The sequence below is a fragment of the Camponotus vicinus genome, unplaced genomic scaffold (genome assembly GCF_025532165.1).
Source record: "Camponotus vicinus isolate PSW18456_S1 unplaced genomic scaffold, iyCamVici1.0 SCAF_9, whole genome shotgun sequence".
NCBI lineage: Eukaryota > Metazoa > Arthropoda > Insecta > Hymenoptera > Formicidae > Camponotus > Camponotus vicinus.
In genome coordinates this window covers 4,126,804-4,140,046 of record NW_028141981.1, presented here as the reverse complement: position 1 = coordinate 4,140,046, position 13,243 = coordinate 4,126,804, and the positions used below count along the sequence as shown (strand labels likewise).

Genomic DNA, 13,243 nt, shown 5'->3' with positions numbered 1-13,243 from the left:
AGATTTATTCGCACATGTATCCAAAGTACATCCCATTGCTTTGCGCCATCGCTCTACCGTCGCTCTTGTGCGTAGAAATTATTAACGAACTTGAGCTTTATATGAATTTAATCGATTCTTATGAGTGAATATGTTTCTACGTACACATAGTAGCGTGACATGTCATATCAAATCGATAAGATATTATGTACTCTATAACAAATATTTTAATGTAGTACCTTCCGGAAAAAAGTGATTTTATTTTTAGAAAAACGTAAAATTTAAATTTGCCGAAACCAACGTTATAAAGAAATTAAAAAAGTATTAATTAATATATTTATTTTTTTAAATATAGTTTGAAAAGTTTACTCTTACTATATCACTTAAACAAAGTGAGAAACTGTCATTCAAACTGTATTTCTTGATTTAATGTTTTATCAATTTAATGTTTTATCAATTATTCATGTAATTATTAATTGTATCGTTTGTAATTCGACTAATCTACTTCTGCGCACTAATAAAAGCATTCCGCGTGTTCCAGGTGATAGATTTCGGTTCGAGCTGCTATGAAAATCAACGGGTATACACTTACATCCAGAGTCGGTTTTACCGAGCACCGGAAGTGATATTAGGCGCAAGATACGGCATGCCGATCGATATGTGGAGCCTCGGTTGCATCCTGGCGGAGCTTTTTACTGGTTTCCCGCTGCTGCCGGGCGAGGACGAGGCGGACCAACTGGCGTGCATCATCGAGATGCTGGGCATGCCGCCGCAGCGGCTGCTACAGAACTCGAAGCGTTCGCGCCAGTTCATCAGCTCGAAGGGCTACCCGAAGTACTGCACCGCGACGGCGATGCCGGACGGAACGACAGTGCTAAGCGGGGGTCTATCGAGACGAGGAAAGCTACGTGGTCCGCCAGGCTCGCACGATCTCGAGCGCGCCCTCAAGGGTTGCGATGACGTGCTGTTCCTGGATTTCCTAAGACGTTGTCTCGTGTGGGAGCCGGAGTACCGGATGACGCCCAACAAGGCGCTCAGGCATCCGTGGCTGCGCCGTCGACTGCCAAGGCCACCGGGCGATAAGAACGATACGCTTCCGGCGGTTACGTCGGCGCAGCCCGCGATCACTGGCGGTCCCACCCTGAGGACGTCCGCGTCCGGCAGCAGGAGTTCCAGCAAGACCAACAGTCTACAGAGTGGCAATAACACCAACGACGACATCGCCGCGAGCAAGACGACGGGTCAGCAAAGGGCAAACCGCTTGGTAGAGGACGTAGTGTCCACTTACGCGGTTTATCCGTCGTACGGCGCGTCTCAACTACACGGTAGCACTTGGAGCACGACGGGAGGACTGAGCAGTGGCCACCAATCGCTCAATTCCGTCGGTGGCGGCGGCGGTGGCGGCAGAAGTTCCTCCAGCAAGACTAACAGCTTGCAAAGCAGTAATAATACCAGCGACGATATTGCCACGAGTAAACCTACCGGCCAGCAAAGAGGAAACCGCCTGGTGGAGGACGTAGTTTCCACTTGCGCGGGCTACTCGTCGTATGGCGCCTCCCAATTGCACGGTAGCACTTGGGGTACAACGGGTGGAGGGCTGAACAGCGGTCATCAATCGCTCAATTCCGTAAGTAGCAGGAGCTCCAGCAAGACTAATAGCCAGTTACAAGGTGGTAACAATGCGGCAACTGCCGATATCTCCGCGAGCAAGACCGACCGCCAGCAGCAGAGAGATCGTACGAGCGAATTGCCGGTAACGATCTTTGACTCTTATCCTCTTGGATCTTACGGTTGCCTGTCCGAGTCGCAATTGCACGGGAATCATCGGACGAACCAGAGCAGTAGTCATCAATCGCTCAATTCCGTCGATGGTGCGACGACTGGCAAGTCGCAGCGCGCTCGTCAAACGCATCAGACGCAACAACAACAGCACAATAATAACGGCACGTCGCATGACAATTACGGCTCTCATGGCTCCTCGAGCGGTTCCAGCCGGTTAGTATTGTCACTTCATCCGGCGGTCCAGGAGATTCTCGAGGAGCTGAGACGATAGGCCGAGATGCGAGACCACCCTTTCTCTCCTCTTCGACTCATCCGCTCATTGCCATCCTCGGCGCTGCTTCTGAATATTTCGTATTCAACGATCGTGCGGTTTCCTCATAGATAAAAAAAATACGCAAGGATAAGAATGATCCGGTCTCGGTTAACCGACGTAAAACTCGGCTGTGGTTCGCTGCCTGCCGTTCGGACAACATTCGATCCGTATCGCCTCCTTAACTTAATATCGAGGATTATTCAAGATCGAGAGGGAAGAAGGGTGGTCGTCTCATCAGCGATCTCGGATTCACCGCTGTGATTCACACATTGCGTTTCTACAATCGCCGGTGTGGCTAGTTGTAAGTGGGATGTGAAATAGTTATAATCTAGCGAGATCACAAAAGAGATTCGTTCCATGAAATATGTATGAAAAAAATATAGTCATAAATGTTCTTTTGAAACTCATTTAATCGAATTACGAGTCTGAAATATTATTTCGAGAAGGAATAATAATCGTGAAAATCTTAATTAACGGAAGAAGAAACGGTAATTTGAAAATATGCGAAAAGTTTCGTCTAAGTAAATGATAATTAAATCAAGGCTGGTGTGACCTTTTAAATATGCTATTTATGCGATCCGATATTTACAATATTCTATTTTTCGCAATTGTGTAAATATCTTCTTAATAGCGGAACTAATTTCTATTTTTACTTAGATTTTCCTTAAAAATTAATCAAATATTCTTTTTAATTTTTGGAAAAATTAATTTTTATTAAAAGACTATTATATAAAATTAAATAATCGCAACGACAATTAATATAAATTATATACATTCTATGGGATTGCTATAATTTATATGATCTCCACGTAAATAGATGTTTTATTCTGAATTATGGAAATGTATTACATGTATATGATGTATTTTTTATTTTTATTATTTTTATTATTTTAAATTTTGCGACTACTAACAGTTACTGTCAATATTGGATCGCACATCAGTTGAAAGTTTATATTATATCCTTGATATCTTTTTACTTAGATTTTCTTGAGAAAATGAGTCAATTGTTACAAAAGGACTCAATTTGACGGATTTGTCGCTGGCGTTATAACGGTTTCACTTATTTCGCTGTGCAAGACTCGTTACCTTGAATCGTATCTTCGGCTGCGACGACGTCGCTTCGCATTGCTCTTTGATCCACTTATTACAGGAATTATTCCTGTTGCTATTACTTTTGGCTTTGAAAATATGTGGTTTCCTCGATGAGAAGCGAATTTTTTCGCTATGACAATATCTTGAGAATTCTCTATTGAGATGTCCGAAATTCTCGGAATAATAAATGAAATATAAAACGAATCTATGTACAATTGTTTCGAAACGTTGTTATCGAATCCTTTGTGTGCGAAATGTACAATGGATTCAAAAGATTCAACAATTTTTTTCTGCTGAATTTCGGAAGCAAAAATAACGAGAGACAATACTTGACGACAATTTCGAAGTACTCATTTATGCTCGTTCGCTCGACTGTATTTCGCAACATTGTTTGTCCGAACATAAAGTCGAATGAAACAGTAAATCTGTTTTGTTAAGTATAAGAAATCGTTTTCTTAAATATAAGGTATACTAATTAATGGGATGTGCAAATACAAAGATGTATGTAATTATTACTGTTAAACTTACTACGATGCAAGATATACGAATCAATCTCATTCCTACTTATTGCGACACCATATTTTTTCAGTAAACCGATGCGACTGATTACACTGAGATAAGATAACAAAACGATATCGAACGGAATCGCCAATTCTAACGATACAATTATATATTAATATATAATTATATATTAATACAATTATATATTATATATATATATATAATACAATTATATATTAATATATAATTGTATATTAATACATAATTATATATTAATATATAATTGTATCGTCATAATAATTTATTATTATCATATCATCATATTCCCGGAAATTAGAGGGAACTCGATAGGATATACGTGATACAGTTAGATATATCAACACGGTGCATCGCGATGCCGCCGGGGACGTAAATAGATATAGCGACTCACTCGCGAGAAGTGCAATCTAATAACGGGGTGGCACATGCTCGACTGAATAACATAATTTGAGTTGATTTAGATCGCAAAAAGCGCGAAAAGGAACGCTGATTTCCCACGCGCATCATCAGTCTGCAGATGTTTCTTTCGATATCGTGTGTCATGTAATTTCGAGGAATATATATCATCTTTATGTCATTAGCATTCCGATTCGTTATGATTCGCTGTAAATTTGATAAAAGATCATTTTGAGTGAAAACTGCAAGTTTTGTAGATTCAAGCTGTTAAATTATTTGCAAATATTATTAAGAATATTCTGCAAATATAGAAAAAAATTGCGATAAATTTATATTTTGTAACTTTTATTTGTAAATTGTTTTATGTAAATTTCTTTGCAATCTTTTGTAATTTTATAAATTTAATTTTGTGCCGTTATAAATTTGTTTTGTACGCGTTTAAATGTATCAGTGTTTCTATCTTATCATTATTAGACGCACAGCAATGATTTAAAAATCTATATTTTTTTTTCAGTTGTTAGAGTGAAACAAAGCATTCATGTTTTTTTATAATGCCTGTGATTACTATAATTAATTGCGCACTTAAAATTAAATTGCACATTAGACTTTTATTAACTTTTTTCTTGCTATTAACTAAATCACGATATATATAAAACAAGCGACTTTCTGTGTCAAATTGCTCATTATACGAAACCACAACTGTAAAACATGAGCGAATATTCGGTTTGCCGCGAGACATTTGTGATGAATTATAAGTGCTCGTTAGAGAGTTTCAACGGATTCTAAATTTCGGTCAGTTTTGAGGCATACTTCATTAAAAGAGAGTTCTTACCGCGAGAAAAGTTTCGCTGTCGATTAAAGGGAAATGTATACTTGCATGACTATGCGTATAGTTCGCTTATATTTATCTATGATAAACTGCGCGATGCACAATTTACGATGAAGAGGTCGCGCATAGGGTTTATTAACTCGGCGCTTCTCGTCTCCGTCTGGACTAACTAGGTTAATTTCCGTCTGCATTCTCTTCTCGGCATTTATTATTCACGCGCTATGTGTATTAAATCGGAGTGAAAATGACACGGTTTCTTTTTTTCCTGCGATTATCGCTCTCAGAAAACGCGAAAATTTTCATTTTTCGCATATCATTTATCTTTCACGTTTTTTTTTCAGAGATACATTTGATTGAGTTTTACAGGTCACATATCTACAAGGGGAAATCCGATTTAAAGAACATGTAATAAAGAACTGAAATGTAAACCGAGAATAAAAATAAGATTTCCTTTTTCATACGAATTAAATGATGTGATTTGAGTTTCACGATTGCATTATCGATATCTCATAAATTTCGATCATAAACAGATGTTTTTTATACATATATAATATATAAAGTTGAGAAATAGGTATTTACATTTATCTTTAAAGAAAAGAATGCGATAGCGCAATGTGAATAATTCTTACATAAAATATGTATATAAAATGATATCAACATGCATGCCAGTAGTAATCAAAATTATAAATGATAAATTGCAAAACGTACGACTTTTTTTTAATTTGTAATGTTTACTTAAGAGAGAGAAAGAAAAGTAGATATTTTAATATATTATTTTTAAGGTAGATCATGTCTACCTTAGAAATTATATTTTCAGAATTAAGATTCGTTTTACTATGATTTTAATGAAAAATCTCTAAGCAATGATGTATAAATATTTATTTACTTAGATATACAAAGATAAAACACAACTCGGTTTCGTTTGATATCGGCAAACAATTCTTTCTTATATAATTCCATTCAAAAGCCAATATATCACTGTGCTTACAACGCAAAATAATTAATACATCATTTATTCTTAGATAGCATCCTTCATTAAACGTTAAATACGCCTTAATTGCCACTTTCTATCTTACCATTGTCATTGATTTTTCCCGAGTTATTTCAAGCGCCACTTTGTGGTCGATTGTTTAGTCATCGAGCAATTTGTACACCAGAGTAGTTTTCAGAATAAATAGCATACGATTCGCGAACAATGCAAATGCGCGTCTCGCGATGACTCCGGTGATGCGAGATCGCTAAATTTAGTCGGACAAACGTGCGTGGCGAACAGTCGTAAGAATTGAGAGCGTGGATGAGTGACGAGATGACGACAATGACAAAGATAAAACGCGACGAAAAAAAAAAGTAATATGGAAAAGAGCGAAAAGAGTGCCGATGCAATGACAGCAGCGACGAAGTCGATTAAACTCGAGAAGGAGGAGCGATCGGCGAATCGGCGGCGATTATAAAAATCGTGATAGACCGAACGGCATGTCTTTTGTGATATGGAACTTAGGCGTATTGGGATTTATACTAACGAATGTAGATAAATATATACATATACATGTGTGTGTAAAGTACCGTATCATATATGAGATGTATCGAATGATGAGTTTGTAAAGTGCGATTTAGCTTAATCCTGTCATAGATAGGAGTACTAACGCGAAAGTATCTATGCCCTCTACTCTTTTACTCCATCGGTACAAGGAACAAGTATCGATGCTATACTTTCTTCGAAGGTGTCGACATATACATACATACATACACACATATACATACATACATACACACATATACATATATATATATATATATATATATGTACATGTATATATATATATATCGCTTCAGATATCCTTATAAATAATACAAACATTATTTATAAGGGATATAAATGGGCCTCTTACATTTTACGATCGATACTTGTCCTCTTTTCGATGACCGAGTGAATAAAAATACTGGGTATTGGCTTTGAGTATCCGGTCCAGTGATGCGTTGGAAAACACGAGACGATGTTTGTGACATGAGTTTCAAGTTTGAATTTTCTTCATCTTAAATTGATTCTAAACGTGAAAGAATCATCCAATTGTTTTGTATTTGTATTTACTTTAGAGCATGCAGTAACAATAATGTATAGTCCTATTAATTTTTCAGCAATATTATTTTGTAGATTTTCAATTCGTCCGTAATAATAACGATTGTTTCGACATCGCATAATGCAATATGCATTTGGAAAAAGTTAATCTCATCAAAAGATAATGACTGGCCGTGAAAGTATTAATCGGCGCTCCTCACCAAATCCTAGAAAAGTAAACCGTAATCCGTCGTCGCTCCGCCAAGTCCCAAAAAAGTCGATCGAAAAGGAACAACACGTATTGACCGATCTTGACGATGAGCGCGTGCAATATTGGACGATAATTTGCTGCGCCAAGATCGGACTATCACTGCCGATAATTTGTTAGGTAGACGCCATGCTTTTTTTACAAGCTGGCTCATTTATGCATTTACCTAGTCTCCATTTCCCCATTATCACAAATTTTAACATGTGGAGTGCCGGCGACGATTTACTAATGTTGCATGCAAAGAAATTATCATTATACATCCAGTAAGATTGCATTCGCGCGAATGCACTTAAGTGTATATTGTGTAATAAATATAACATTGTATAATAATATACTACTATTAACTTAGTAGTAATATTATAAAACATTGTATATACATAAATATCTTCGATAATTAGAGATAAATTTTTTCGAAAAAAAGTAACATTTAAAAACCTGTATTTTATGATTACTTTTAATAAAAATTTCAAACAGCAGACTGGAAAAAAGATAATAAACAATTATTCAAAAAACTCACGATTCATAATAATTATCTAACATAAAATTTTCTATTCAGTTTTAAATTTATATCATTATTTCTTGTAGTAAAATGGGCACTTTTCATGTATTATTATATTTTTGTTAAATATAGATTGCATTCTGATTTTGATCGGATGATTATGTCACATTTAAGCAGCAATCGTAACGAAATCGAATCTTTTTTCTGCTAGAATTATGTTGGAATTACGATATATATATTAACTGAAGATATATCGTGAGTTTCTTGAAATATTACATTATTTCTGTAATCTAAATATATACTTCCTGACAAAATTTAATCAACAATAGTCGACGGTTTGAATGCGGCACTCGACGTGTTAACTAATCACCATTTACAATCGAATTTAATTTATCTCCTCACTGCTTTAATGTGATTCATGTTTACAACATTTTCGGTTGTCGTTCTTCAACTTCGCGACAAAAAGCCACTCTCTGATTGTCGTCGACTGATCTCAAGAAAGATTGCGTAGAGTCTGTTCTTTGAGGGAGGTGCACGAGATAATAATCGGCCTTTCCTATTTTTCTCGTCTTTCTGCTCTCTGGATTTAACGACGCTTTCTCTCGCTTTATGTAACACATCCTGACATCAACGAGATAAATCCTAGATTTACATATAACGCATGATATGAACGCGAACGATTTCCGATTTTGAGCTGTATGTTGCGATTATTTGGAATGTTTCGGAGATTTCTCATAATGTAAAAAGATCACGGATCATTTCCGTTATAATTCCGCAAAATTCGTGATGATTTCATTTCTTTTAATTCTCACGAACACAATGTTTTTTTTAACATCTTCAATTTATAAATTATCTAAGAAATATCACGCGTTATATATATTTGCTGATTGCTTCTACTTTAATTGAGCGCCGATTTAAAAGAAGCTGATGTGCATGAATGTGTGAATGTAGCAGGATAAGTGTAGCAGATGAGAGAAATGCATGTTTTTGATATAGAGTATTCAAATAAAGTACAGCGATAAAACAGAAACCATATACTAGTAACATTCCGTATAACACTAGTATATTAATCCCATAGGACTTCTATAAAAGTCTGTCAAGCGTGAGCTCGATACGCACTGTCGTTTTTGGATTAGGAACAGCAAATAGTTTTATTAATATACGTACGCTTGAATATGCATGTCGTGTACATTGTTAATTTGTGAATAATAAAAAAAAGAGGCGACATATTTGTAATAAATTTCTTTGGCATTTTTGCTTTTGAATCTCGAATAAATCAATAATCAATTTCAGCCATATAATCCTAATTACAATATTTATTTTTCTTCAATAATACATAACATGATTTTGATAGATAAATGAAGTTAATTTCCGATAACGCGGTTTAACGTGACTCATAACGTTGTTTAATTATTAATTTCGAGCATGAATATTTAACAAAATATAAATCATGTACACGAACATAAAACGACCGGTGTAAACCCAATATACAGAACTTTATAGCTCGATTAGTGTATCGAATGTATTGTTGCGGCGAGATGCACGGGATTCAGTGATCGAGAGCGATCGACCTCGGCTTGGAAATCATCGTGGAAATTTTTAATCACATATAAATAAGATGTAAAATATATCTAGCCGGAAAAATTGTATATTCGAGACTAATCATATATGAACGTATCGAGACAACGCAAAGCGAAAGAAATGAGCGAGCGACTGTATGAGAGAGAAAGGAAAAATCGATTTCAAATTGATTATAGAATCCAATCTGGGATATCCTGTATATTATACGTATACTCTTGTATCAATTTATGTACGAGCATCTTAATCCATAACAAGGTATGTGGATCTCTCAGAGCGCTTAAATTTTGCCTTTTCTTTCATTTGTGCATGCAAAGCGAATAAATAATTAAAGGCATTTATTTTAACGTGTAATAATTTTTGCTCCTTTTTTATTTTTATGATTCTAAATACTATAAATGATATAAAAGAGAGTAATTCATACATATATGCTAGAAATTTATTTAAACAAAGATCTAAGAAGTAAGGAATCTGAGAGATCCTTCATTACTAATTATGTAGACTTTTTCCACACCACCAGTTAAGAATTAATAATCTTGCGAGAGAGAAAGAGAGAGTGCAAAATGTTCAGAGTGATAAATGTGCAGAATAATCGGCGAAAGAAGTAATAATAACGACAGGGAGAGAAAGAGCAAATTGCGGAATAAAATGACGAGAGACTGTACCACGATTCTAACGTAACAATGTATATGTATTATAATTGCGTATAAACGTTTGTATATGATAGTTAAGAATTTTCGTAAAATTAAATGTATATTAGGGATGTGCGTTTAGTATACATCGTGTGCATGTATATACGTAGCAAACAGGTGCCTCGGAAGTTTGTTGAGCGCCGACCCTCTCGCTTCGTGATCCGTCCCCCTTTGCAACCTCTCTTAATCATGTCATCGCGATGGATCGCACTTTGCCGGTGTGCACTTTCACCCCACGGAAGCAAGAGGGCCAGATTGCGTGTCACGTGAAAATCTCTCATATTCAACTCCCTCCTAGTCTCGTATTCCAAAGTCCAGTGTTAGCTCGTGTCTTACGAACTTTGCTTGCTCTGAACAATGCGAAACTGTGCTAAAGCTGAAAATGTGCATTCTGTCGAATTACAAAGAAAAAGATAGGTCTCTATATGTTTTGAAATCAGAATAATCGATAAGTCGATTTTTTATGAAATTTGAAAATTTAATCTATGAATACAAAAATTCTCGCTTTTTTATGTCTGTGTAATAGTAATTTTTATCCTTCTATTCATGTTTTTCATATTTTAAATGATTATTTTTTTATTCTTAGGCGCTTTAACTTTAATTCTTCGACTGAATGTTAAAGACAATCTATAATAAGTTGTGTGTTATATGAAAGACATAATGTAATAATATAATTTACATTCACTTACGCGCTAAATTGCAAGGTTCAATGTTGCGTTTAGTGTCTCACCTAATGGACTCGCTACGCGAATTCACTTACGGCTTCTAAGAACGTCGGATTATTCCATAATGCGACCAGTTATTCTGTAATAACTATCCAATGGTTGCCATCTACAGCTGGATGATTCCGGGGAAATTGCGTGGAAAATTACTTTTGGCGAGGCGAACGGTCGCGCGTGTCGCCCGATCGATCGGCGATTAATGATCGATCGATCGAGGGTCGTTAACCGGTTAGTCGCGCGTGTCCAACGAAATTTTTGGACCGAGGATTTTCACGCTAACATGCATATATACGCTCGACAGACTTGGAATTGCATTTGGTGCATTTCTCATATGCGATCGCGGCTCGACTCGCACGCGATGACTAGTCGTAAAAAGAAGCCGAATCGTTAACTTCAAAATGTCCACGATCATTTATACAACCACGGCATGTGCGCAGCGTGCAATGAACGACGCAGCTAGAGGTACTTGTTAAATGATTTTAGAGCAGATCACTGTATTAAGTCACGTAAGCAGGAATTTAAGGTCGGTTTCTTTCACGAATGTGTCGGCTGATTTTAGCCTCGATTCTACCGATTCTCTGCTTCCTGGATTTTGTAACATCAGTTGTCATAAAAAAGAACACTGTTCCCTTTCAAACTGTTTCCTTTCAAAATTTTGAGATTTCAGAAATTATATACTCCGGATATTTGAATATTATTAAGAATATGTAATTAAATTTTTTACTTTAAAAAATATTTAACATGTAATAACATGTAATTGAAATAAGTAATTTACGATACACAAAAATATAACATGACATTTTTGGAAAAGGAGAATCGAGTTAATCATGGTTAGCGTCAATCGATGAAACTGATCTCTAGATAACATAACGATCATATAGTTAATAAGAAAAAGAATAAAAGCGGAAAACGAATGTTGGTTGGCTAATACATTAATGCTGGTTTTTAATGATTAGAAGAGAACGCTGTTTCCCACTGTATATTTATTTCATCGCAACCTTTTTTACCGAAAAAACCAATAAATAACGTATCATACAACCTTATTATGCAACCGATTTTTATCTTTATCACAATATGATAATTATGACGTTTTTTATAGTGATATTAAATTTGTAATGATTTTTATAATCATTAAATTTTGAATAATTTTTTGTTAATTTCATTTATTAATTAATTTATTATTAACTAACTGTGTCTATAAATTTCGATTTGCATTCAAAAATGTATATCTGTTAAATGTATTCGGGTCAAGTAATTTGTAAATATCAAATAGCTGACAATCATGTTATCACCGATAAAATCAATAAATGTTTTCTTTGTTCACGAAGTAAAGCTTATATCTTACTAGTTTCGTATTTGTGCTACGAATCTAGTAAAATATAAATTTTACCTTGTGCTATTAATCATTGTATTGTACAGCAAAAATCGGATGCATAAAAGGATTTTAAGACCTGCTTGCACTGACGATTTGATAAGAAATCGTTTAAAATTTTTTTAGCAATATTCGAAATTTTTAACAATGTCAAAAATTTAGAGGGAGAAATTTAGAAGGATTAAATCTCGATGTAAAAATTCTCCTAATCTCGACACCACAGATTTCAGCTTTTGAAAATTTTCTTGAAAATGTTCAATGTAATTCTGGTTAGCGATTGACTGTTCTTTTATAGGTTGTAGCTGTAGAGCAATATAGTTAACCAGAGAAAATTGAGTTAACCAGAGTGGTAAAATTAATCGACGTTAGTGCGGCTGGTCTTTCATTACGTTTTATTTCGTATTCAACGAAAAATTCTTGATCGTTGTTCCTCGGTCACTATCTTATTAGTGACTAGCAAACCCCAAATTTTAGCCAAAATGAATTTTGCATTTGAATCCCCGTTTCCTAGCTCTCAAAATGTATTATAGATTACATATGTATGTGCCTGTAAAAAAAACTTGGCGACACACAAATACAAAAGTATACACATACACATACACAGTTCCACGTTCGTTTACAATCATTTACATAACTTTTAAGCGCTCTTCTCGTCACATCTTTTTACCGCTGCAATGTAATTTGCAGAACAAGTCCATGGCATAATTATTGTATAATGTCACTATTGCTTTGTTCCTAGCATAATTCTGTGCATAATCGAAGTGTATAATCCAGGTAACGCAGAGCTTTATATTCTGGAAAACTATACGAAGTACGTATTAAAACTATCCTCTCATTGCGGTCGCGACAGACATTGTGATAGCCAACGTAGTTGCGAATCGTCGTCGCGCAGCAATAACGTATTGTGTGATCCGAGATTTATACTCTTAATCCGTAAGTCGTAACATGAATTATAGATCAATATCATTCTAACGTTCTGCATTATTTCTTTAGCGTATACATGTATTTTACTTGCAAACTCTGCGGTTTAGCGCGCAAGCCGCATTTAAAGATCATTTTTCACATATCATATAAAAAAATTGCTAGATTATTGAATTTTAAATTAGTTAATTTTATAGGATTAGA

General features: G+C 35.4%; 2 protein-coding genes across 8 annotated transcripts in view; one reads left to right on the top strand and one right to left on the bottom strand.

Moving 5' to 3' along the window:
- LOC145977491 (uncharacterized) overlaps window positions 1-13,243 on the bottom strand; it is a 55,627-nt gene that overhangs the window by 32,458 nt on the left and 9,926 nt on the right. Inside the window, exon 3 of one of the 5 annotated variants that reach the window (XM_083109555.1) lies at window positions 4,233-4,309. The exons of 3 other annotated variants lie outside the window; for them this stretch is intronic. In XM_083109555.1, coding sequence (XP_082965681.1) covers window positions 4,284-4,309 — 26 coding nt within the window. In that variant the 3' untranslated portion in view covers window positions 4,233-4,283. Of the gene's footprint in view, window positions 1-4,232; window positions 4,310-7,839; window positions 8,397-13,243 lie in introns of those variants that run through there. One more of the 5 variants, XM_083109554.1, reaches the window with a different exon arrangement.
- LOC145977489 (uncharacterized) overlaps window positions 1-13,243 on the top strand; it is a 48,723-nt gene that overhangs the window by 31,092 nt on the left and 4,388 nt on the right. The window contains exon 2 of one of the 3 annotated variants that reach the window (XR_014440511.1): window positions 521-2,375. Coding sequence is in view for 2 of the 3 variants with exons in the window: in XM_083109545.1 (XP_082965671.1) it covers window positions 521-2,032 (1,512 nt within the window). In the remaining variant the exon portion in view is untranslated. Of the gene's footprint in view, window positions 1-520; window positions 11,384-13,243 lie in introns of those variants that run through there. The other 2 variants (XM_083109546.1, XM_083109545.1) reach the window with 2 other exon arrangements.